We start from the raw sequence: 27697 nt of genomic DNA on the forward strand, positions 1-27697 counted from the left end.
TTTCTAATTTCTGTAAGAATTTGTATCCTTCCAGTTTTTCAGATGACTTACAAATGTGTATTCATGATATTAGTCATTTTATTACCACTACCAACTACAATAATACAATTAAATGCGACCACTGTTAACTACAATGATACAATTTAATGCGACCACTATCAGCTACAATGATACAATTATATGCGACAGAGATTTAGAAATAGATTTTTAACAGAAATAGAATTTTATAAACACTTCTAGGAAGTTATTTCTGAAATGTTATTTGAAGCCCTAAAGGAACGTATTGATGGGGAAGAAGAGATGTCTACAATGAAGCAGGGTGTGATTGATTGTTATCAAAACCAAACAGACCTAGTTATAACTTTATTAAACATAGATTACAAATTATTAGCCCTGGGGTATGCAATTAGAATTTTAAAAATATATATTATAAATAAGATAATTAGTGAGAGTAAACCCAGTTTGTGTTTCTAAAACACACATTATTAATAATATTTGATTCGTGTTATGTAAGAAATAACCCACGACGGGGTGTGGGGTAAGACAATTCATACCGCATGTCCTCAGTTCACCGCACACCAGCGACCCCTGTAGTCTGGCTGCGGGCTTGCCTGTTAGCTGCCCGGGAGCTGCGCTGTCCGCCTGGGTGGCTGCATGGTGAATCCGCAGTGTGTAAAGAAGCGGTCGGCTGACGCTCCCGAGTCAGCGCAGGGATGGGAGCAGCGAGCTGAGCCTAAATAATAATTGGGCATTTCAAATTGGGAGAAAAATAACAAAAATAATTGGCAACGACTAAATGTATAAAAGAAAAAAATAAATACCACAGTATATTTGCCAGTTTTTCTGTAATTCTTGGTAACAGATGAAAAAAAAAAAAAAAAAAAAAAAAACAACACATTGTTGAGTGATGTTGTTTCAGTTGCATGTTGACATTTTTACCTGCAGAAACACTGTTTAGATAATTGTTACTATTAAGGCGTAATAACATTAATGGATCAGGTAAGTAAGTTGGACTATGATGTCATAACCGTCCGGTAAGACAGTTATTACCGCATGGTCATGTGATCTTGTTCAGCCAATCACAGCACTTAATTTATCCAAGCCATTTTATAATTATAATTATTTAATAAAGGATGATGGTTTATTCTTTTTTCTAGACTTCTATAAAGTATTTGATTGTGTTGAGCATAATTTTAGATTTAAGGCACTTGGCTTGTTTGGCTTTGGTAAAAAAAAATGTATAAATGTACAAATCCAAATGTACAAATTTCAAATTCCTAAAGCATTGATTACATTTTTTTTGTTTGTTTTCTAAAGACTCTGGTTTAACCTTGAATCTTCAAAAACGTGGACTCATATCCATTCATGACACTTGTCTTAAAGAAATGTATAATATTCCAATTAATAATAAGGTAACATATTTAGGAATTACTATAACAAAAACTCAGAAACAGAGAATGCAACTCAATTTTGCTCCTAAAATAGAAAATAAAGACCTTTTAACATGTGGTTACAAAGTGCTCTTTCAATTCATGGATGTGTTCTGCTGTCCAAAGCAGAAGCAGCAAAATGAATTGGCTGTAAAGTGTATGATACATGAAAACTCTGATTTGATTTGCTTTTGAAACTATCAGTATATTACATCTAAACTTAGAGCTTTTTATCAGAACTGAAAACCGGTTAAAACTGGACCAGCTCTGTGACCACGTCTAGTCCCCCTCCATTTGTTGATTTTCTTTTATGGCATTTTATTGTTATTTTTATTTTATTGTTGTTTTAGTATTTTTAATTGTATTATTGTTGTTTTATTAGTCCCCCTCCCTGATGATTTTTTATTGTATTTTACTGTTGTTGTTGTTTTGTATGTTTTATTTTTGGAAATTGAATGTACAATGCATTGCATGTTCAATCATGAATGTTTTTAATTGTACCTGGTCCCAACCAAATAAATTCGGGCTTGATAATGCTGTCAATTTTTTAGCTAGATTTGTTGGACAAGATAGGAAACTTTCTCAACAAGACCTTATACAGAAATGTTACTTTCTAATTACTACAAAGGATTACACTCTGGTTTGTAACTCAGTACCGTATACCTTGTTATATCAACTCAAAAGTTATTCTTTCCTTGATAGGCCAGGTAAAGCAATCCCCTCTTTAGTTATAAATGTTTTGGATTGGAGGTGTGATAAATATATAAGGAAGATATGTATTTCTTATAAGTCCTTTAGTCCACCTTGCATTAGTTATTGGTCAAGTCATTTTAGTAATATCAACTGGGGACTTACCTGGTGTGTCCCGTACAGCTTTCCTGTGACATGTAAGATTAAAGAGTTACATTTTAAAAATTTTCAGATTTTACCCCTCAGGTAGTCTGTATACTTGTTTTTTTTTTTTTTTTTTTTTGTTCCTCTGCACTGGAGTCAAAACTACATGTATTTGTTTCATCCAAGACAGTTAAAATGTTTTGGACTTATGTATCTTTATTTTAAAAATAATTGACACACTATGCCTATGCAGTTACAATATTAATGAACATAAAAGCAAGTACTTCTGCTTTATTTTTTGGTTTTTTTTAACCCCTGGCAACCACCCATTGTAAATTTGTTGTTTTTCCTTGCTCATGCTATTCAATGTAAATAATTTGTTGTGTTAATAAAGCATAAAAAGTGTGAACTGCTATTGCAAAGTAAGGCAACCAAGCTAGTTCAGCATCATTAACACAACCGTGAAAAAAGTTTTTTTTTTATACTTTTAAATTCAACATAAAAAAATTTAAGTTCCAAAGTCTATAAATTTTAAAATCGCGCATTTACTCGTAGTTTTTATCAAAACAAGAATTATATTATATATATATATATATATATATATATATATATATATATATATATATATATATATGTGTGTGTGTGTGTGTGTGTGTGTGTGAAGTGTCGAAATATAGGTGGGTTGGGAGAATTACCTTCTAGATCATTCTAGAAAGTTATTTACAATGGCATCCCTCGCTGGCCACCCAGCAAGTCAATCCTGTTGTAGTACTGCTAAAGATGCTTCATGGAGTCTTGCCTAAGGCTCTGTCAGGTCGACCTCCTCCCCTCCTCCTTATTATTGCTGCTATATGCATTCTAGCATTTTTAGACCTGCCTCGCCTGTGTATTTTTATAGGGATATTTTATTGTGCGTTTAATAAATTTTGGTTTTGATTATTGTGACTTCTGCTCCCGGATTCTTGTTTGACCCAGTACTTTCCCCCCTTATTTTAATACCTGCACAAGCCTACCCAAATTTAAATCCCGGACCTCCCTGGTTATCAAAAGTGGTGGCACAGGCTAAGCTACCCGAACCCAACTCGTTATCCAGAGGCATGGGTAAGCTACAGTACATCTCGATTTAGTTATTTAATTCCTGCCAAGTAAATAAAATATTCTTTGCATGCAGTGTATCTGCAGTAACATTAAAAATGAATTGTCTTTGGTTTTTATAAAATAAATAAACCTGTATATTAATATAATTCACTGATATTATATCAAAGTTATATCATTAAATGATGGCCTTTTTTTAAAAAGGCTATACTTCTAAGAACTACTTCATAAATCAAATTTTGTAATCATGATTACTTGTAACATGGACAAATACAATACAGCAGTGACATTTTCTGAAAAAAATAAAACAAAAAATATCCGAATAAAGGTAATCTCAATCACAAATTATAGAATGAATGAATCCGGATCACTGTTATCCAGATTAAGTTTTGAAGGAAGAAGGGGAGGAAAAAAAATAAAAAAACAGCCCCTGGAATGCCTTAATGCTATTCCAAAATGATTATAAAATGATTAGATGTAATTACTTTTTAAATGAACACAGCAAATTTAAAATAAAAATAAATTTCCAAGAACAGTAAATATCACCACACAATAATTCCAGGGAAACGTAAAAACATTTTATTGTAATACATTAACATGTTTATTCATAAATATAATACTGATTAAAATGAGTATTAAAGTAAATAATGCAAGTATGTATATCAAATACATTAACCTATTATATGCCAATTTACTATTTCATTAATGACATCCATTTTAAAACTTTGTACATTACATAAATTAATCTGCTAAAAGTTTAAAAATAGATCAGTGATTTTTAGAATAAATGTTCACTTGATCAGTCAGAAATTGTGCAGTTTGAAAGAACATGCTGTGAATAAACTGTATTGACTGCTGTACATCCAGAAGGGGCGCTGCTACAGATGAAAGCACCGACCTCAGCGAGGATGCTCGCTTTGTGCCTTGCAGGAACTTTGTTCTCTGCTGGTTATTGGGGGAAAGCGTGTTTTCTCTTTTTCACTTTGCTAGAAATATGTTATGAGCACTGTTAAACGCTGCGTCGTTTGCTGAATTCATTTTTTTTTTTTTTTTTTTTTTTGACGGTGGGTCATTCAAAAAGAAATTTATCCCAGCTTTCACTTATAAAGCTTGATATGCTGTATTGTTCTCCATCTTTATTCCTTACAGAAATGGCATAGAATCCCATTTTCGTCCTTAGAAAGTAAATTAAATGTAATAGGCTTTGAAGCCAGTTTTGTCAGATATTCACAGCCCGTTCAGAAGCATGCTTTGTTTTTGTCTTGTTTGTCAAGTTCAAATTCTGGTTCAGTTATTTCACTGTGCCATTTTCCTTTTAAAGACATTTGAATTACTGGTACTTTGCCTGGTTTAGGAAATTCATCTTCATACCATTCAACAGTTTTTTCATTAAAAACATACATTTTATTGACATTTAATGCATTCCATAGTGTATCACATTTTGTAATTGTAATTCCAACAGTAGATTTTTGGTCTCTTTAAGGATGAGCAAAGAGCCTTGCCTTAAGGCCGTAACTGGTTCATGAAGACCGCTACCGCTTTCTCTTGCCACTTACCCTACATACGAGGAAAAACAAAACAAACAAAAAAACAAACACACAATTAAGAAAAATACTATTCATTGCAGTTACAAACATTAGAAAATTCTTGTATAATGACCTGCTTTTTAAAGGATCATTGGGAAGTACAGCTATGGCCAAAAGTTTAGCATCACCTAGAAATTTTAGAATTGAGAATTTTATATATATATCAATTTAGATATTTTATTTAGCATCATGTAATCAAAGAAACTACAAAATGATATCGCAAGTGTCTACCGGAAGCAATAATCATGCAGCATTTCATGTTAGATTCTGAAATGTCACATTTTGAGAAGTACATGGAAAACTAGAAAGCGGTATGCTATTCTGTATGTTAAGGCAACATTACTCAGCAAGTTTCATTCGACTTTATGAAGCAAAATTAGTTAACAGGGTAGCTACTTTCCTATTGTATAAAAGTTGCCTATTGTTAAAGCAGCAGTGTACAATAATGTCAAAGGGAGAAGTACTTTAAATAAAACCGCTCTTTCTAGGACAGAAACCTTTGTTCAGGTCTTGATTTTTCTTGTTGTCGTCCATTGGACTGCACCTACGATACAAAAAACACATGAACAAGCATCTTGATGCATCCTATGTTAAATATTTGGACTGAAACGGTTCATTTTAATTATATTTTGTTAGCAAACTATTAGGCAATAATGAACTACTGATTGCAGTGCAATGTACCACTACTTCTCTCAACTAGTCTGTAACCCAATTTAAAAAATAATAAATGATATGCCTCTAAAAAGTGAAATTGACAAAAAAACACCCAAAAAACTCAGATGCTCACTTTAGCAACTGCTATATGCCATTTGAAATCATCTACAAGTTTAATAAAAAGCATAATTTACATGTAAACATTTTAAACAGCTCTGTATATCTGAAATGGATTTCCGTGTTCCAGCAAAGACTAATCTTCTTTCTACACAATGTACAACTGAGGTTGTAGTATATGGCGGAAATTAATGTCCATGTTCCAGCCAGGAATAACCCAATTTTATTCCTCCCACTCTTATTTAATGTTCCTAAGGAGGGAAAGGATTAGATGAACAAAAGGTGCACTCTATATGAGGAGGCATCTTGGTGGTAAAATCGGACAGCAAAATAACCAGTCCACCCCCCCCACCCCCCACCACCTTGATGACCTTGGATTTTGCTGTAAAATACCAGCATCTCGGAAAAGAAAAAGTAGTATTTATAATTCTAGAATACACAGAACTTGTGATCCTCCTCCTGGATCATATACGGTTTATAGGTGAAAGAAAAGGCTGCAGATCTTTAACTTTCACATTTACCTATATGGATTTATCACGTTGATAATGTTAGTACTACTCATTTGCTGCCACATGTTTATCTACACATGCCATCTGAAATGACCTTGTTAAGTAGGTGAAGGTCTTGTCTCATTCAAAGCAGAACCATGGAGTGGATGACGTAGACTGTGCCTCCAGACATAGTAGCATAACTTGATTTCAATCTCTCAGCACCATCCAAGGGAAAAGTGAAAAAACATCACAAATATGAGTTAGATTACAAGGAAAAAACAATGGGATATGTCACCATTTATATGTGCTTATAACCTACCATTCAAGAAAAAGAAAAAGCATCTGCCCCATTACGATAAGCAGAACCTTCAATTTCTGAAATTCTAAATATTTAGTAGATTGGATAAAAGGTGGCAAAAATACAGCTATTATATTAAGACTCTAACCCTACCAAATACAAATATTTGCCAGGTCATTGGATATACGTTATCACAGCAAAGAAAATATCTTAAATGTCTGCAACCACGTTTTTCCACAAAAAGAGACTTTATTTTATGATGTTTAATGATGCATACTGAAAAGGTACAGTAATCTGCATGGTCCACTTTACATGCAGGGAAAGCCTACTGAGTTTACAATAAGCAAAGACAAATTTGATTAGGTAACATTCTACAGGTGAGGTTCTTATTCTAAAACCCCCAAAAGTTTAAAATGTACAAAAAACAAAGCAGCAATTACTGCTTAAAAAAAACAGCTGCTTTGCTCAATATTTGAAGCTTTATGTCTATTGAATGACAATCACAAATAACAAAAGCAATGTCAATTACATAAATGAGGCTTTCTAAAAGAACAGTGCACAACTTAAATGAAATCAAAGTTGTTTAAAAAAAATAAAATAAAAATTAAAAACAGACAAAGATATTCTCCGTTTCGCCCTAACATGCAGTTACTAAATAAAACATTTAAGAACGGATTTATATATAAATTACATTTATTTTTTTTTTTAAATGTGAAGTTTTATAAAGATTTTAAACTTTATAAAGTAATAAGAAAGAGTACACTGAAGGTGTTGCTGTCCATCAAGGTCCTCCCCATTTTTAAAATAATGGTTTTACTTGCTTGTTTTATTAAACTACAGATAACAAATTCTTCTGAAATCATAAATCGAACAAAACTTAAAAGGTGTTCAATTAGAATCATGCATGGGGCAAGCTGCCTTAAAGCCAAACCTCCTTTTTAGTAACTGCCAGTGTAATGTGTAAAACACCAGTGAAGTTGATGGTTTAAGCTTACCTTCAGTGTACTGAAAGTGGTACACAACCTGCTTTAAAAGAGGAGACCATCCTGCTGGCAGGCTCAAGTAGAACAGACCCCCTTCAGCACAGAACTACACCAAGGGCATGCTGCTGTGGCCTGCACACATACACCTAGGAAGATGTGAATATAAACAGCATTTACGCTGGCCATGTTACAGAAAGCAACGTTGCCAAATCTGCACATACATTTATATAAAATAAAAAAACGAGATGTGTTGTATAAACAAATATGCATGTAAAAACTGTCTTGTACAACCATAGAAAGTTCATTTTTCTGTGCAGCCTTGGCAACTACAATACAGCTTTATATAAATCGCACAAATCAATTTACAGTAACGAAATCATTCATCAGCAAAAGTATACCTGCAGGGATCCAAGATTGAGCTTTTTAATAAGAATATTTTACAACTCTAGGTCAGCTTTTGATGACAACAAACATGAGTGGGAAACAGCTGGAAAGAAACCGTGCAGGGCAATCGGGTGGTACCCAACTGCCAATATTTGGAGTAGATACTGAATATCTAGCAGGTCTCCTTAAATTCTTGGAGCCCTACTTTAGTTGTACTTCAGAAAAATAAAATATACTGTATTAAATGTGGGTGAAAAAATGTCACAACTTAAAAATAAATCCTTCAGTCTTTGTACTTATTTGTTGATTTATTTTTTACTTAAAACCGTTACGTAAATGTGGTTAGATTTTCTCCTGGATAAAGGGGTGCTGCAGTGCCTGATTGATGCTGATCCTCTTGGCTGGGTCCAGCATCAGAATTTGATCAAGCAAGTCCTTGACCTGAATGACTTTTTTGCGCTGATCTTCAGGCAAGCGTTGACATCCCACCATGTCAGTTAACAGGTCCTTGGTAGGATTAATGGTGCTCATCACTGTAACTTTCTCCTGCATGGGACAAAGCAGAAATATATTAAATAAACACTGAACACTTCTCAGTAGGCCTGATTAACATACCCGTCAAATAAATCAATTTAAAGTGACACTCAAAGCCTAACCATTGCTTTGTGCACATTGAACAAAAAATATAGATTTCTCAATATACCACTAGCAGTTTACTTTTAAACAAACCATTTTTACCATTAAAAGTGGCTTAAGCATTTTGTATAAAATTCAGCCCACTACTTGTTAGATAAGGTTTAATACATACCCTTTCAGTGACTTTATCTACTTCAATATACAAGAAGTTCAAATTCTGATCAAAGTGCTGGTCCTTGAACAAGCCTTTTCTAATCATCTGCAAAGGTAAAACAATACATTGGTTTGAAGCAAGTAAATTAAAGTCTATGTCCAGTGATGTTAGTGCTCCGCTGTGTTGAGTGGAGTTATCGCTGTCTATAAAAGTTCACTACAGTCAACACGGCTGACTGGAAAACCTGTCTAGTATGCCTATACATAGGATTTTACCAGGACTACAGAGAAAACTTTCAGTACAGGATACTGAAAATGTAATACATCTGATGGCTATCTATAGCACATGTGGAAAGGGGTCAAATTACTAGAAATACTATAAGGTTTGCTAATTATTACAGCTGAAGTCAAAGATCGGCATTTCTGAGATCAATAACAAGGCTGTTTTTCTGACACAGGTGTAACACTCTGTTTGTACTGTCAAAATTTAAGGTCTAATTTTTCTTTAAGAATCTACTGAACATCATAATGGTCCAAAATAAAACATCTTAAATACAAACTACAAGGGAGTAGTTTGTATTTAAGTAGTTAAAGTTAATTTGCTAACCATAGAGGAGAGAAGATGACATTTTGAAGACCGTATAGAATTGTATAACAATAATTAGGTTTACACAAAATAACTTAACTGCTATGCATATGACCTAGGCTTTTATCACCTCAAATCCTTACCTTATTTGGCATTTTGCCCTTAAGGTCCATTGCAAGTTTCACCATATGGTTGTTCGTTTTGCCAGGAAACAGGATCTTTCCTGTGTAGAGTTCATAAAGTGTGCAGCCCACTGACCACATGTCTAACCCATAGTCATAAGGCTTTCCAATGACTAAAAACAAAACAAAAACAGCATTTAAAACATTATGGTCTAGAACTAGATTCTCAAAGCTCTTTACTTCAAAATTGTCATGTGCTCTTTCCTTTCTGAAAAAAAATGTGACAGTAATTGAGTAATCAGAGCTTGAAAAATCTGGCCAATACATGTTCTTAAAAAAACACATACCTCTGAAACAAACTGAAAATTACTGACAACCCATGAAGTGTCCGACAGTATCACGGCAAGCACTTACAATTAATCACTTACAAATATTCACTTACTAATTTCAGGTGCTCGGTAGAATCGACTGACAAGGTATGGGGTGATGTCATTGTCTGCAACATGTGAAGCCGAACCAAAGTCACACAATTTAAGAATTGTCTTTGATTCATTAACCTGTATAAAAAGGGCTTGATTAACAACTTTGGCTTAATTGGAACCCCAACCATTAAATTAAATACATCACCAGGTCCTGCTATAAATGAAAATTAAACTTACCAGGATGTTGTCAGGTTTGATATCAGCATGCAGGATATTACACCTTTTAAGAAGTTTCAGAGCCAGGAAAAGCTGCTGGCTATAGGATCGGACTGCTTTTATATGGAGACCCACATCTTTGCCATACTTCTTCAAAACCTCACGCAAATTCATGCTGAAAACACAAAATATATTTGACATGTTAAGACTATTTAGTTATGTACCTTTTTCAGAATAAGCATGCCCTTGGGTCTTGGCGATACAGTTCACTGCTTAAAAGGTTCAGTGCACACATACATGTGTCCTCATACATATATATATATATATATATATATATATATATATATATATATATATATATATATATATATATATATAAAATCAGACAGACAGACACTCAGTGCAGAATGAGGCCCAGTTTAAATTGTATTACCTGAGTGGCTCAAACACCAAACAGAGATGCTGCTTGTGGTAGAAATGCCTGAAAAGCCGTAAGCAATGAAACTTGTCATCTGGATCAGCATCGTTGAGTTTCTTTAAGAACTCCAGTTCTTTCAGTCCTGCTTTCTGCCTGTAAAAGTATGACAAAATGTCAACAAGGCAGTAAACATATCAGAGAGAGAAACAGAGAGAGAGAGAGAGAGAGATACAGTGCCTATAGAAAGTCTACATCCCCTTGAACTTTTTTCACATTTTGTTGTCAGTGCCTCAGAGTTTCATGCATTTAAATTAGGATTTTCTTCCCCACTTATCTACACACCATACCCCACACGGTTAAGGGGTTTTATTGATATATTTAAACGACATATTAAATACAAAACATAAAGATAACAATTGGATAAGTCTCCACTCCCCTGAGTTAATACTCCACCAACTTTGCACTATTTGACCATTCTTCTTTCCAAAACAGTTCAAGCTCTGTCAAGTTCTTTGGGGAGCGTTGATGGACAACAATCTTCACACCATGCCACAAATTTTTGATTGGGTTTAGGTCGGGGCTCTGACTGGGCCACTCAAGGACATTTACCTTTTTGTTCCTTACCCACTCCAGTGTAACTTTGGCTGTGTACTTTGGGTCGTTGTCATGCTGATTTTCCTCAAGGACTTCTCTGTACTTTGCTTCACTCATGTTCCTTTCGATCCTGACAAGTGCCCCAGTCCCCCAGAGAAACATCCCCGAAACATGACACTATCACCTCCATGCTTCACAGTAGGGATGGCGTTCTTTGGTGATGTGCTGTACTGGGTTTGCACGAAACATAAAACGATTTGCATTTAGGCCAAAAAGTTCCATTTTAGTTTCGTTAGACCACAAAACTTTTTGCCACATGGCTACAGAATCTCCTGAGTGTTTTTTGCATACAAAAAGGGATTTAAGGTGGGCTTTTCTGAGTAATGGCTTCCTTCCTGCCACCCTACCAAACAGGCCAGATTTGTGGAGTGCTTGGAATATTGTTGTCACATGCACACTTTGACCAGTCTTGTAGCCTGTAGCTCTTGCAAAGTTGCCATTGGTAGCCTCTCTGATCAGTCTCCTCCTTGCTCCGTCATCCAGTTTGGAGGGACAGCCTGATCATAGGCAGGGGCTTGGTGGTGCCATACACCTTCCACTTCTTAATCATCTTGACAGTGCTCCAAGAGATATTCAAGGCCTTTGATATTTTTTGATCTGTGCCTTTCAACAATTTTGTGGCGGAGTTCTTTTGAAAAAACCTTGGCTTTGAAAAAAGTCTTTGCTTTGAAATGCACTACCCAGCAGAGGGAATCTACAGGAACTGATGAATCTATTCTGAAATCATGTGAATCACTACAATTTAACACAGGTGGAGGCCACTTAACTTGGTGTGTGATTTTGAAGGTGATTGGTTACACCTGAGCTAATTTAGGAGTGCTATTACAAGGGGGGTGGACACTTATCCAACCAAGCTATTTCATTTTTTTACAAATTTCTAGAATATTTTTTTCACTTGGACCTTGTGGGGTACGATGTGTAGATAAATAAAGAAAAAATATATATATTTTAATTCCAGGCTATAAGGTGAAAAATTTGAAAGGGGGTGTAGACTTTCTATAGGCACTAATATATATATATATATATATATATATATATATATATATATATATATATATATATATATATATATATATATATATATATATATATATAATCACACACACAAAAGGCAATACCAATATATAAAAGGCACTACCAACATAAAAAAAAGATCTGTCCAAAGACATTACCGTGTAGCCCCTTCTCATCAACTGTGTCATTGTCATGTAGAAACCAAAGATACAAAAACATACTTTTATTCTGAGGTTTCGGGGAGACATGGTTAAAGCAATTCCAATATAAAAATACCACCTGTCAAAATATGACAGTGTAACTGACTGAAGTATGTCAATAGACAGGCTCAACTGCTAATTAGGGGACACATGCCAAAAGTAATTAATCTCATGCATGACCAGATGTTATCAGCACAACGTGCAGGGACCATTTAAAAGAAAAAGCAAAAAATAAATAACACACACAACCCTTTCAAAGATCTTTAAAATCCCGGATTTACCACTATGTGTAAATCCTAAAGGACCATTAAGCAATTAGCTGTGCTTGTGTTATGAGATCATTAATCTTGTTTTATGCCACACTGAGCTATAAATTAAGTCTTATTCAACAACCTAGTGCTTTACTGGCTGGAAGGGCCAAACAATCCAACTGTCAGCTGTTCTTGGAAAGTGTTTCCTATGAACTTCAAGCTGCTTGTAATATAAACGTGTATTCCAGTGACAAAAACTTTAGCTTAATGCAAGCAAATCACATTTTAAAACACTGTCCTAACTACGCTTTTTCATTTGAAAGACTGCGCTAGTTTCACTTCGATTGACAGTGTATGCCTGCATCTTTTTTTTTAGGACCATTTCTTTAACTTTTCTCGAAATGTAAAGTTTTTAAAAATTGAGTGTTTTCTGTCCTTCTGGACCTTATTTAAACACTTTCACACCTAGTTCCCTTGACCCTTAGGATGTGGATTGAAGTGCTGTTCGGCTGGCTTGGAGTTATATGTGAAACCTCCAAGAACCACGTAAATCGCACCAGGATGCGCATCAAACCAAGTGATCACTTAAAATCGTGGTCTCAGTTCGCTTGACGGGGACTCAGTACCGTTGGATAACATGGAAAGAAGTTTTAATGCAATATAAGATATGTGTTTACATGTTTGTACCCTGTTAGTTTTAAAAGGAGATTATCAGAAGAGGTATAGTAACTGGTAAATGCAAGATTGCATTTAATTGCACTGACAGTGACCGTCTGACTGCTGGAATAAACACAAATTGCACACTGCTGGAGAAACCGATGCGCTCAAGAGAACAAAGGGCCACACCCTGATAACACTGTTAGGCTGTGTGAGCAAGAACCAGTTTTCTTTACAACATGTACATGAGCCAGGGTGATTGAACCCACAAAAAGAAGGAAAGAGGGGGCTGAGATCAGTGGCTGCTTAAATCAAGGTGCACTACACACAATTTCACTCTTCTTAACCATGCTGAAGTGGAGTTGTCCTGGAGGAGCAAACCTACAGTATTACTAACATTTTGTCTTGTTACGTTTTTGTTTTGCACTTAAGTTTTGGTCTGTAAAGCGCCTATGGATGTGCTCTGTACTGTTTTGCTTTGAGGGTTTTCTTTTTGTTTCTGGAATTAAATTGCATATATTGAATAAAGGAAACCAATATTTGAAGGAAAGGACTCTTTGCATTTCTTTGCATCTCGGCCACATCAAGAAACAATATTCACTAACTTTTATTAACTTCTTCAGGTACGTTTGTCACTTTGCTCTGTTTCAACTTTTTGCAATGTAACATACTGTACTACATTGTGTGTGTGTGTGTGTGTGTGTGTGTGTGTGTGTGTGTGTGTGTGTGTGTGTGTGTGTAATATATATATATATATATATATATATATATATATATATATATATATATATATATATATATATATATATATATATATATATATATATATAAAATCAACTTTATTTTTTCTGGTATCACATGAACCGAAGCAAACTTGAAAAAAATTAGCAAGTTTGCAAGTGAACCACGATTTGCATCACTTGCAAGTGGACCATAGGTGTGCAAGTGCACTTCTGCTAACAGCTACACCTGGCATGTAACATTCTAAACACTTAATATATTGCTAACAGTTGAGAGTTTAAACTCTGAACTTAACACCCTGCCTAAAACATAGGCTTTTCTGTTTTCAAAATTAAACCACACAAGGTTAATGAATTACTCACATGAGCTCATTGTTCCTAATAATTTTAACGGCCACCTCCTGGCTGGCTCTGGCCATATCTCTGGCTCGCACCACGTTACTGAAGACGCCCTGACCTGTATAGCCATAGACAGTGTATCGCTTGTCCAAAACCTCTCCAATATTCACACCTGTCAGACAAACAATATGGTTAAACATTTTAATCTGCTGTAAACAGGTTTGTGGCAGGATATATTTAAACAAAAACACACACTAGTTTAACTTCTCACTTACGATAGTAGCCCTCTGCGTCAGTCCAGTTGTCCCTGAGGTTGGGGTTTTCCTTGAAATCCTTGCCAATGCCAGCAGCTCGAAGTCTGGCGCTCTGGAAGCAAAAATTTTAGTTCAATTGACGTAAGCCAACTCTTCCATTACAAGCATATGCCATTATGATACAGGGTTTTAAGGCTATCTATGGACCAATATAGAGATAAAGGGTGAGCACTGTAATTTAACCAAATTAGTGAATTATCAAATAGTGAAATAGAGAAGTACTGTAAAAGAAAAACTGTGACACTGGGGGTGTGCCGATTTATCGATCTGCAAGGTGAACCGTGGTGCTCTTCTTGAAGATAAGATTATCAATAGTGATCCCTGCATACAGCAATTTATTTATTTTTTTTTTTTAAGTTAATGCGAGACTCCATGTCAAAAATAACTGTGGCTTGCAAATAGTAATGTTCATGCATAAGATTTATTTTTAGTGTCTGTATTGAAAATCCAAAGAATACAATGTATTAGCAAGTACTCTAGCATCCTTTCCTCTACTTTTCAATCACTGTGTAAAGGATGTTTACGTCAAGTCGGCCAGAAGCGAACCAGAGAGCTAAGCGGCGGCGGGTTATTGTTGATCATCACCGTCCATTTAATAATGGAAGGCAACATTTGACCATGTGCCAGCATGTTTAAAATCAACAGCGTGGCCTTACTTTTATTTTATTATTATTGTTTGCATGAAAGCCCCAAGTTCTTTTTACAAGTCACGTTGCTTGAGGTCTAAACTATGAGGCTCGAATCAAGTACCGGTACTCCGGGTATACAACAAATCTAATTTTAAACGACACCATCAGACCGACAGTGCATTAGATAAGGATCATCTTTCTCATCATTGCAATGTCAGATCTGAGCCAATGCAAGTATAAGAACGTCTACTACTCAGTAGGGTTGGAACACTAAATCGATAATATCGATAACTGTATTTATTTACACACACACACAGGGTTCCCATTGTGTTGCTATTGTAAAAAATGGAAGTTGCATAAATAGAAGTGTTAACTTTTAATGGAAGGATAGGCAGTTTATTTTATTAAACTGTCTGTATACAAGCAGCGATATGCAAAACTCAGCAAGTTCCTAATAGTATACAACTCTATATATAGACACACACACACAAACCGAGTTCAATTTTCTTAATGGCAGATTCGTAAAGAAAACAAATGCTTCCAGGTACCGTTAGCAATTTTTTTTCCCTTTCTATTAATACATTTGGTGGCACTTTTTATGAAAGTAAATGTTCTCGAATTAACAAATGTTTAAATAAGAAAACATATGTATTTTATAGGAAAACTACATCATTTATTACTATACAAAATTACAACAGGTGTATTTTTATACCCACGTTTGTTCTGGGCACCCACCAGAAATGCAAAAACTCTGCATATACTGTATTTTCTTTCTTCTAAACTCAGTGACATAGACTGGTGGTTGTCATGCTGCTCAAGAATAAATTTGATAAGCTACAAGAATCTTAAATATTTTATTTATTTGGCCGATAATCACGATTATCGTGACAACTTACACATGGCAATTGACAACTGAAAATGTCATTATAGTCCAACCTTACTACTCAGTATGTATAACCTACACAGGAAACATTAAATCATTCAAAACCATTTTAAGCATATGTGCGCACTAAAAAAACCTTACCAGTCCCTAGTGGATTTCATTTATGTCTCTACAATATTGTAGAAAACTAATTAGGGGTGCACCAATATATGGATCCCCCCCCCCCCCCAAAAAAAAAAAAAACTTCTAAAGTTTAAATATAGGCCATATGCCTTGCTTTAGTAGTTTACAATAGGTTCCCTGCAATACGCATTATTACTGGTATCGGACGATACAGGTAGATAACCACCAGCTATGGGTATCGGCCAAGAAAATCTATCGGTGCACCCCTAAAAGTAATGTATACTTTGGAGCCAAGGTGCACACTTCCTACTAGTTCATATACTAATGAATCTATTCCTGAATTATACCGGCATGTACAGTATTTGTAATTTGGATTTAAATCATTTTATTGTAAAGATTAATCAGAAAACAAAAGCAAAGCAGATTGTGAATCTTATTTGACCAAAACCTGTTATTACAAACACTTGCACTATGAAATGGGACAATAACTGTGCATTTTTTTATGAAATGGGACAACATCTGTGCAATTTTTTAGTTTTCACACAATTTATTGCATTATGATACGTATCGAAGACACTGCCGACGCACACTAACAAAAATACTCTGAATTAATTTTAAAAGTATTTAAAAAGTAATACAACTCTATGGGATAGGATTAGTTCATTTGGGAGTACGATAAACACATTACCAAATTTTTCCCTGGTGTAAAGGCAAATACTAGCATTAGTTATAGGCTGAATGCACTCGCTACAGCATGAAAACCTAGTGTCAAATAGTACAAATGTCTGGGGTTTAGATAGTACTTACGTCAAAATATGCTGCAAACATGTCGTCAGATTCTGTAAACATATCTGGAGCTAAGGGCTTTTTTGGATTTGAACCTGCAAAATTAAGAGAGAATGTTAACAAAAACAATGTATTTAATTTGTCTAGGAGCTAATGTATAAATATATGTATGGGCTTTTGAGAGAAACGCACCGTGTTCAGCCTTCTATTTAGGATATAAAACAATCCCCTTAACGTAATCAACAACTAAGTAGTAGGGATGTGATTTTGGTACATTTTTTATGAACGTTTAAATGCCATGCATTCTGATGTACACAGACAGCCCCGGTTAGTATTTTCCAAGCAAAGAATATTAAGTAATAATCCCAGGCAATACTTACGCCGTTTAAACCACCGGTTGCAGTCCCAAAATAATAAACACGGTACAAACACACACACACACACACACACGATTGAGTCCAGAGTGAGTGCTAACATGCAAGCGGTGAAATACAATTTATTAGTGAACAGTAGTGCAGTGCTGTCCCGGCTGGTGCTGGCCTTAAGCGACAGCTCCTGGCTGGTGTTAGCCATCTAACAAGAACAGAACGAGTACAATTACAAACAACAAAACAAACACTAAACACTCACGGTTCTTTTATTACACTCCTTCAGCGGTTCTCTTGCAACCATGACAACCAGAGCAGTTCGCTCAGCCACATCCCCTTTTGTACCTTCAGCCACGCCCCCTTGGTTAGCGAGTGCAATCCGCGATTGCCACATCACTTCCCGTCAGAGGCGATGACTTTGTTTACTGTGGCTCCGCCCCCTTCCTAGATGGCCGACTTCCACCTTTCCCTGGAATGAATTGCCAGACCATCCGGTCCGGGGCATACTGTTCCGTTTACACAGTGCCCTCACAGGTCGGGAGGGAGATTTATAACCAAGATTCATTCTCTCTCTGTCACAGTGGTACAGCAATTTTTATTTCAAACCACGGTTTTCTCATCTGGTTCCTTAAAATAATTCCAAACGTGGCTTTGTCTCGTTCCTTTGTTTAGAGATGCAATGTTACTAAAAATATATAACAAATGTCAGAAAAAATGCTTCTTACCGTGTGGACTGAACCATACCACACCCACTAAAACACCACACAGACTGCACACCAATGAAGGCCAGATCGACTGAGAATAAAACCCGCCATACCATCAATCTTTGTTGCATCAGTTAGAAAAACTATTTGGAAGAAATTGCCAAACCCCATCCTTTTGATATCCGCCCCTACTGTGGTACCACAGCAGTCAGATACGTTACAAACTGCTGTACAGGATGATAATTACTAAAATAAATATTAAAAAATATGCATTTTGTTATACGTCTCGCATGTTATGTAAGCAATAAGACACGACAGGGTGTTTGTTGTTCTAGAATAACCGCATGCCCAGGGGCATAGTAAGGCCAACACCTTGTTTTGTCTTATTGCGCTTATAAAATGATTACTAATTTATAGAAATAAAGATAGAAACATTTTTATTTAAAAATGTATAGGTTTATTTTTGCCTAAATACATTACTACACTTGGAAAAGTTCCAATAAATGTAATAATTACAATGAATTTAATAAACAAGTTAAATTAAATAAATTATCAGAATATTTTCAGTATTTTTCTCATGAAGTTGACCGTTTGTACCTTTTGTTTACGAATTGACGAGCCAACTCTCAGTTGGTGCACAATAGCTTCTTAAACTACCTTACAAATGGGTTGCAAGATATCTGCACCCTCAGTACCGACAACTTAAGTCTTTTTAGGATACAGGAGCATGATGTTACGTCTTTTTGTTGTCACATGTAAGTTTTTAGAACAGAAATGAAGACGCTGTTTGCGATTTTAAAGTGGGTATCAGAAATTAGGTTTATAGATCGTCCAACTGTGGAAGAATTTAAAAACGATTCAGACCAGCTTGCAAGCTTGTGTAGAATGCTGTGTGCCAGCTGATGTTATCACTTCAGCAAATATTCTTAAAACTGTGTTTATTTCAGTCATAGGTGCAGTTTTCCAGTCCATGTTATTTTTTGTTTGTGCTGACCAATCATTAAAAATTGACACAGCCCAAGTGGTTATTTTTTTAATATTCCACTCTTCTTTAATGGCTTCAAGATCCTCGAGCAGGTTCGGAAGCATTTAAACTAGAAAGGAAGGGGGGAGAAATCAACAAAAAAACAGAAGGGAGACCGCATCAAAACAAGAACAACAACTCAGGTAAGACAACCATTAAATGTATTTATCTAAATGCTAGAAGTATCAGAAACAAAATTCTAGAACTTGAAGCTACTGCACTAACAGGTAACTATGATGTGATAGGTGTTACAGAAACTTGGTTGTCTGAGAGTGATGGGGACGAATATAATATTTGTGGGTATACACTGTATAGGAAAGACAGGCAGGACAGAAGAGGAGGAGGGGTAGCGCTATACATAAGAAACAGTCTTGAAGCCCAGGTGTTAAACCTGGACAAAGAAAATAAAACCGAATCAATATGGGTCAGAATAACAGACAAAAATTCAAAAGGCATAATAATAGGAGCATGCTATAGACCGCCAGATTCAGACGGTGAGCAAAATAATCTGTTATACAATGACATTAGAAATGTGTGTAGCAAAGGAGAAGCCATACTAATGGGGGATTTCAACTTCCCCCAAATAAAATGGGAAAACCCGGTGGGTAGCGCGAAGGATGAAATAGAAATGGTGGAAATGACAAATGACTGCTTCCTAACACAATTTGTCAAGGCACCGACTAGAGGGGAGGCATGCCTTGATTTAGTCTTTTCAAATAACGAAGATAGAATAACTAAAACAGAGGTCAGAGAACCACTGGCAAACTCAGACCACAACATGGTCTCATTTGAAGTGTTTTTTAAATCCTCAAAAGTAAAGACTAAAGCTAAGGTTTACAATTTTAGAAAAGCAAACTATGAAGGTATGAAACAGAGACTAACAGAAGTAGATTGGAGTAAAATAGAGAAAACACCCACAGAAGAAGGATGGTTGTTCTTCAAAAATGTAGTACTAGAGGCGCAAAACAATTATATCCCTAAAGTAGACAAATCTAAATGTAAAACTAAATTGCCAAAATGGTTTAATAGATCAATTAAAAAAAATATTCAGCGAAAAAAGGCACTTTACAGAGCATTAAAAAAGGACCAAAAAGAAAGTACACAGAAAGAGTACACAGAACTGCAAATGCAAGTCAAAAAGGAAGTTAGAAAGGCCAAGAGAGAAATAGAAATGAACATTGCTAAGGGAGCTAAAACCAATTCCAAAATGTTTTTCCAATATTACAACAGCAAGAGAACATTCAAAGAGGAGATTAAATGTTTAAGAGATACAAATGGCAAAATCGTAGAGGAAGAAAAAAAAATAGCAAATATGTTAAATGATTACTTTTCACAAGTTTTTACAAAGGAAGATACGGACAACATGCCCCACATGTCATCCAGTTCCTATCCAGTTTTAAATAACTTTAGCATAACTGAGGCAGAAGTGTTAAAGGGACTAGGAGCTCTTAAAATAAACAAATCCCCTGGGCCGGATGAGATCCTCCCAGTAGTACTCAAAGAAATGAAAGAAGTAATTTACAAACCGCTAACCAAGATCATGCAGCAGTCTCTTGACACAGGGGTGGTACCGACAGACTGGAAAATTGCAAACGTAATACCGATCCACAAAAAGGGAAACAAAACTGAACCAGGTAACTACAGACCAGTAAGCCTGACTTCTATTATATGCAAACTTATGGAAACTATAATAAGATCCAAAATGGAAAATTACCTATATGGTAACAGGGTCCTGGGAGACAGTCAACATGGTTTTAGGAAAGGGAGATCGTGCCTAACTAACTTGCTTGATTTTTTTGAGGATGCAACATCGATAATGGATAATTGCAAAGCATATGACATGGTTTATTTAGATTTCCAGAAAGCTTTTGACAAAGTCCCGCACAAAAGATTAATTCTCAAACTGAACGCAGTTGGGATTCAAGGAAACACATGTACATGGATTAGGGAGTGGTTAACATGTAGAAAACAGAAAGTACTGATTAGAGGAAAAACCTCAGAATGGAGTGTGGTAACCAGCGGTGTACCACAGGGATCAGTATTAGGTCCTCTGCTATTCCTAATCTACATTAATGATTTAGATTCTGGTATAGTAAGCAAACTTGTTAAATTTGCAGACGACACAAAAGTAGGAGGAGTGGCAAACACTGTTGCAGCAGCAAAGGTCATTCAAAATGATCTAGACAAGATTCAGAACTGGGCAGACACATGGCAAATGACATTTAATAGAGAAAAGTGTAAGGTACTGCACGCAGGAAATAAAAATGTACATTATAAATATCATATGGGAGATATTGAAATTGGAGAAGGAATCTATGAAAAAGACCTAGGAGTTTTTGTTGACTCAGAAATGTCTTCATCTAGACAATGTGGGGAAGCTATAAAAAAGGCTAACAAGATACTCGGATACATTGTGAAAAGTGTTGAATTTAAATCAAGGGAAGTAATGTTAAAACTGTACAATGCACTAGTAAGACCTCATCTTGAATATTGTGTGCAGTTCTGGTCACCTCGCTATAAAAAAGATATTGCTGCTCTAGAAAGAGTGCAAAGAAGAGCGACCAGAATTATTCCGGGCTTAAAAGGCATGTCATATGCAGACAGGCTAAAAGAATTGAATCTGTTCAGTCTTGAACAAAGAAGACTACGTGGCGACCTAATTCAAGCATTCAAAATTCTAAAAGGTATTGACAGTGTCGACCCAAGGGACTTTTTCAGCCTGAAAAAAGAAACAAGGACCAGGGGTCACAAATGGAGTTTAGAAAAAGGGGCATTCAGAACAGAAAATAGGAGACACTTTTTTACACAGAGAATTGTGAGGGTCTGGAATCAACTCCCCAGTAATGTTGTTGAAGCTGACACCCTGGGATCCTTCAAGAAGCTGCTTGATGAGATTCTGGGATCAATAAGCTACTAACAACCAAACGAGCAAGATGGGCCGAATGGCCTCCTCTCGTTTGTAAACTTTCTTATGTTCTTATGTTTCTAATGTTACTAATCGTATTAATTTCAGTAATAGAGAGATGTCTTGTAATACTAAGGGTTTCATTTTTTTTTTTTTTTTTTTTTTTTTTTTTATTAATTATTACTGTTGATTCCGTTACTGAACTGTTGCTGTCTAAATCCTCCAGGAATGTGTGGACACTGGAGTCACCAAAATAAGTTCAAATTTACACAGAACTAGTCTGGCATTGTACTATTTTATTGTTTTTAGTGGGGAAAAAATGGCAGCCAATTCATTCTTAATTTCTTATTTTTTTTTTTTTTTTTTTTTTTTTTTTTTTAAATGAGATCTGATTAAAACACTCAGCACTCGCGCAATAACATCTGTTTGTAAAAAGTCTTAGTTGCTGAGACTTGTTTTTACCCGTTGGTTGTACTGTAATAATTCAATGGCTTGGAATGCCTATCAGCCAATCAGGACACAGATATCTCCCACACCCATTTTATAATCAATGTTTAACCATTTGATCAGCGTTTATACGTTTAAAATTCCCATCCTCACTGTAAAAACAAACATGAAAACTCCTCCTTCAAAGTAAAATCCAGAAAAAAATTGTATATTACAATAACAAAATACTAAATTAACACATAAATAAATTTAATAGGTAATGACACTGAGAAGTCTTCCACAATGCCTTCAAAAGGGACTTAAGTTTCTTTTAGTATTTCTTTATATCTCATTCGTATCTATCTATCTATCTAGTGCCTTGCAAAAGTATTCAGACCCCTGACCAATTCTTTCATATTGCCAAATTACAAATAGTACACTGAAATGTCGTTCTGTTTGATATTTTATTTTTAAACACTGAAACTCAGAATCAATTATTGTAAGGTGACATTGGTTTTATGTTGGGAAATATTTAAGAAAAAAAAAAAACTGTAATATCTTGCTTGCGTAAGTATTCAACCCCTGTGCTGTGGAAGCTCCCAGTTTGCATCGATGAAAGAAAGTACCCTAACAAGGACACATTTACCTTACCATTGGCCTCCACCTGTAAACCATTAAAGTTGCTGTCACATTTTCTGGATAAAAACCCCACTGTTGAAGGATCATTGGTAAGGCTGTGAATCTGAAGGAAAATGAAAACCAAAAGAGCATTCTACAGATGTACAGGGTACAAAATAATATCCAAGTGTTTGGATATCCCAGTGAGCACAGTTGGATCAATAAATCAGGAAGTGGAAGCTGCATCACACCACCCATGCACTGCCAAGAAAAGGTCCCTCAAAAACTGTCCCTCAAAACTCAGCGCTCAAACAAAAAGGAGACTTGTGAGAGAAGCCACAGAGAGGCCAACAATCACTTTGAAGGAGCTACAGAGTTCAGTGGCTAGGAGTGGAGTAATGGTACACCAGTCAACCATATCAAGAGCTCTGCATAACACTGGCCTGTATGAGAGGGTGGCAAGAAAGAAGCAGTTACTCAAAAAGTACCATCTGAAAGTACGTCTGGAGTTTGCCAGAAAGCATGAGAGTGACCCAGCTGCGATGTGGGAAATGGTTTTGTGATCAGATGAAACCAAGATAGAGCTTTCTGGCCAAAACTCAAAGCGCTATGTGTGGCGCAAACCTAACACTGCCCATGCCTCAAGACACACCATCCCTACAGTGAAGTATGGTGGTGGCAGCATCATGCTGTGGGGATGCTTCTCATCAGCAGGGACTGGGCATCTTGTTACAATTGAAGGAAGAATGGATGGAGCAAAATACAGGAAAATACTGCAAGAGAATCTGCTTCAGTCCGCTAAAAAACAGAAGCTTGGGAGGAAATTCACCTGTCAGCAGGACAATGATCCCAAGGCCAAAGCAACACTGGAGTAGCTCAAGAACAAAAAAGTGAATGCCCTACAGTGGCCCAGTCAAAGTCCTGATCTCAATCCCATTGAGAATCTGTGGCACTGTTTGAAAATTGCGGTCCACAAGCGTCGTCCAACCAACCTGAACAACCTAGAGCAAATCTGCCAAGAAGGATGGGCCAAAATCACTCTGACACTGTGTGCAAAGCTGGTACATACTTACCCCAAAAGACTTACAGCTGTTATTGCAGTGAAAGGTGGCTCTACCAAATATTAATGTGTGGGGGTTGAATACTTATGCAAGCAAGATATTTCAGTTTTTTATTTTTCTTAAAAATATTTCCCAACATAAAACCAATGTCACCTTACAATAATTGATTTTGAGTTTCAGTGTTTTAAAATAAAATATCAAACAGAACGAAATTTTAATGTACCATTTGTAATTCAGTAACATGAGAGAATTGGTCAGGGGTCTGAATAATTTTGCAAGGCACTATACACACACACATGTTCTAACCAACCACTGCAACTTTATTAGAATCTTTTTGCCCCTTTCTCTGTGTGAATCAAGTAATATTATCAGCACTTGAGGTAGCTATATCTATACGTTAACTTTACTGGTGTATGACGATAAGTGTTGTCAGATCTGGTTATCAAAAAAAGCTCCATGCCAAGCTTATTTACCATCTTTTTCAACAGCAATCAGGCTGTGCTTGGCTTTCACATTAGCTTCAAAGGTGTCCATATTCTCCCTCTCATATTCCTTCACGTCTGCAGCCACCCTTTCTAAAATATCATCAGGAGAGGGTGAGCGACTGCGGGAGCTGCTCTGGGGACTGCTGGGCTCAGATGGTACAGACATGTTGCTGTCTTCATTCATAGACTTGTATTTCTAAAAAAAAAAAAAAAAAAAAGTTTAAATATTTTTAAATATTGCTAAACTTAAAAAAAAAAAAAAAAAACAAAGGGATACTAAGTTTAAAACCTTTTACATGGGAATATAAACATTTCAATCCCAGTACCATAAGAGCTCTAACTAAACCCTCTTGAAATAATAAATAAAAAACCACATACCTGAACAATAGCTAGTCTCTGCAACCGTCTTTGTTCAATAAGGGCTTCCTCATCCTCATCATCTACATCATAATCTTCCAAGCTGTGGTTATAGATTTAAAAAAAAGGGTATTGATATTGTCAGTAATAAACTTACAGCAAAACTTCATACCACCATCAGGCCATTTTCACCTATATACTTTTCATAAGAATGCTTTCTATGTCCAAGAATAAAAATTAAAAAAAAAAATCACAATTAATGGAAAATTCTTACACTTCATCAGAGGATTCCTGATCGATTTTCATCCCTTCAGAAAGGCTGCCTTTAAACTTGTCCTGATCTCTGCTGTGCCTCTGGCGTCTATCCCTGGACCTTGACCTCCGCCGCAGTCTAGATCGGCTTCTCCTCATCATTCTGTCTCGATCTAAAGATCTGAAGTAAACAAAAACATAACCTAATGAGAAAGTGTCATGGTCTGTCAGGGCAAACAAAGAAACTTATCAAACATTCTTAAATGCAGAGAAATTCTTGTTACAACTTAAAAATAAAGTCTACTTTTCAGTCCACAGGTTTGGATTTTAGTACCACTGAGACCGTTTAACAAAAAGACCCCGAAACCTCAAACACTCCTGGTATAACATTCCTTAATTTGACCTTTGAGCCTGTAATACAAAATAGCCTCAATATGTGAAGGTTAATTAAGTAATCCTGACTCTATTAATTTTAATTATAATTTTTTTATAAATGTTCTTTATATTATGGTTCGTAATTAGTTATTTTACTTAGTTTTATTTATTTTTATGTATGCCATTACATTTCCAGTTTCATTCTATGATCCTCTACCAAAGAGAAAAGAAGCCAAGTCAATTTTAACTTTGGAAAAACGAAAATGGTTAACAGAATTGTATTTTAATATATTATATATATATATATTATATATATAGTATAATATATATATATATAATATATATATATATAAATATATATATATATATATTTACTAATGCAAGTGTCTAAACCATGCACATATATTGAAGGTATTTAAATAAATAGAATGCATTAAAATCAGCAATAAATCTTAAATGTCTAACTTTGTTTGCGTGTTCCCTCTGCTTGAAATAATGTTTAATATTTTCAATAAACCACACATCTCTGCTTAATCTCTTAGTTTAAAACAGAAAAGCTTTGTGAAGTGCAGTAAAGCAATGTTAAAATACGTTATGCACCTGCAAGCATGACAAAACAGAGTAGTATGGCAAACCATTGTAAAAATGTTAATAATGAATAAACTAGGGTGTTCGATAAGGAAAAGCATGGTAAAACTGCAAACTACTATAGTAAACTAACTTTTATATTGGATATGGGAGGGTATACATCTAAACTGAGAATCTGAATACTGAATGACTGAACATGCTTTTTATGAACTTTTGTAACTGGCGAAACTAATCACCTTCTCCAAAAGCCCAAAATGACTCCTAGAATAAAGCTGGGAATATTTAGGGCTTTATAATTTACCATTTTCAATTACCATCTCTACCTCCCTTTAAACGTTAATCTTAGCCTTGTTGTGTTTGAGTTATTTTCCCCACCAGTTTAACAAAATTCTCTTTTCAGCATAAATAGTACGGAGTGTAAAGTAAAATAATAATTTTAAATATTCTTGATTTGTAGCAACAAAAAAAATACAATAAAAACAAAAAACACATACATAAGAATCCAGGTCACACTGAATGGAATGCAAATTAAAAAGTAGGATTGGGGATGAACAATTAACGTAATTTGTCAGTTGTGTTTGAAATAAATATAAGGCGAAACAGAATGAGATGCCCAATCAAAATATTAAGGTAAAAATGTGTGATCTTGTTTTGTAATGAACAGCTTTTCTCAGTTTACACTTATTTTGAGTAGACTTTGTTTCTGAAGAGCGAAACATGATCAAAAATAAATGCCAGAAACTTCAACGCTCAAGGCTAGGACTATTATAGTCCAGTGCTACCCAGTTGTAATGTCGTTGATGGGTCCATAATTAGGAGACTGCGTTATTTATGTTTCACCATAACGAATATTCGCCTTAATGAATATTTTTGTTCCTGAAATGATTTACAAATGGCCAAATTAATATTGTAGCATACCATGGAAAATGAAGGAAGATGACAAACACAATTTGCAGGTACTCAAACCCACGGTTTATTAGTACAGTTATTCCTGGCCCTTTAGCCTGGGCTACACCAAAAACAACAAAGTCTTGCACTCTCACAGCAGTTTGTCTCACTCTAACACAGCACATTTTCTTCCTTAGGAGTAGCCCTCTTTGGAGTCAATCTAGAGTTTGTGTGTGTGTGTGTGTGTGTTTATGTTTATGATATATATATATATATATATATATATATATATATATATATATTATATATATATAATATATATATATTTTTGGTTTTAATTTGAAGTAAAATTAAACATAACTACATGTCGTGATGGACACAAGACAAAATGCCCTGTGTCTCTGTTTTATTCCAAAGACCATTAAGTTTAGTCTTCCTGACTGTAATAATTATTTGTAACATAATATAATTTAAAATTATTTTAATTAAATTATAAAAATTAATTATTAAAATATACCTCCAATGAGATTTTCTTAATGTTGAACGTGTAAGAATGCAGTATCCTTTTTTTTACACTGTGGCCAATCAGATTACAAACATGCCCCTTTCGTTGGCTGTGAACATCAGTGCA

The 27697-nt window shown here is 35.3% G+C and overlaps 1 protein-coding gene across 3 annotated transcripts in view; it reads right to left on the minus strand.

Annotated features, from left to right (window-relative positions):
• Positions 1-4390: 4390 nt before the first annotated feature.
• The window catches only part of LOC121314526 (serine/threonine-protein kinase PRP4 homolog), a 30593-nt gene continuing 7286 nt past the window's right edge, over positions 4391-27697 (minus strand). The window contains exons 4-17 of one of the 3 annotated variants that reach the window (XM_041247904.1): positions 25238-25396; positions 24985-25066; positions 24595-24802; positions 17037-17110; positions 14556-14646; positions 14305-14452; positions 10441-10578; positions 10029-10182; positions 9812-9926; positions 9391-9542; positions 8681-8767; positions 6320-8418; positions 5443-5489; positions 4391-4916 (exon numbers count right to left, since the gene is read on the minus strand). In XM_041247904.1, coding sequence (XP_041103838.1) covers positions 8215-8418; positions 8681-8767; positions 9391-9542; positions 9812-9926; positions 10029-10182; positions 10441-10578; positions 14305-14452; positions 14556-14646; positions 17037-17110; positions 24595-24802; positions 24985-25066; positions 25238-25396 — 1612 coding nt within the window. In that variant the 3' untranslated portion in view covers positions 4391-4916; positions 5443-5489; positions 6320-8214. Of the gene's footprint in view, positions 4917-5178; positions 8419-8680; positions 8768-9390; positions 9543-9811; positions 9927-10028; positions 10183-10440; positions 10579-14304; positions 14453-14555; positions 14647-17036; positions 17111-24594; positions 24803-24984; positions 25067-25237; positions 25397-27697 lie in introns of those variants that run through there. The other 2 variants (XM_041247905.1, XM_041247906.1) reach the window with 2 other exon arrangements.

This window comes from Polyodon spathula, chromosome 4, assembly GCF_017654505.1.
Source record: "Polyodon spathula isolate WHYD16114869_AA chromosome 4, ASM1765450v1, whole genome shotgun sequence".
Lineage (NCBI taxonomy): Eukaryota > Metazoa > Chordata > Actinopteri > Acipenseriformes > Polyodontidae > Polyodon > Polyodon spathula.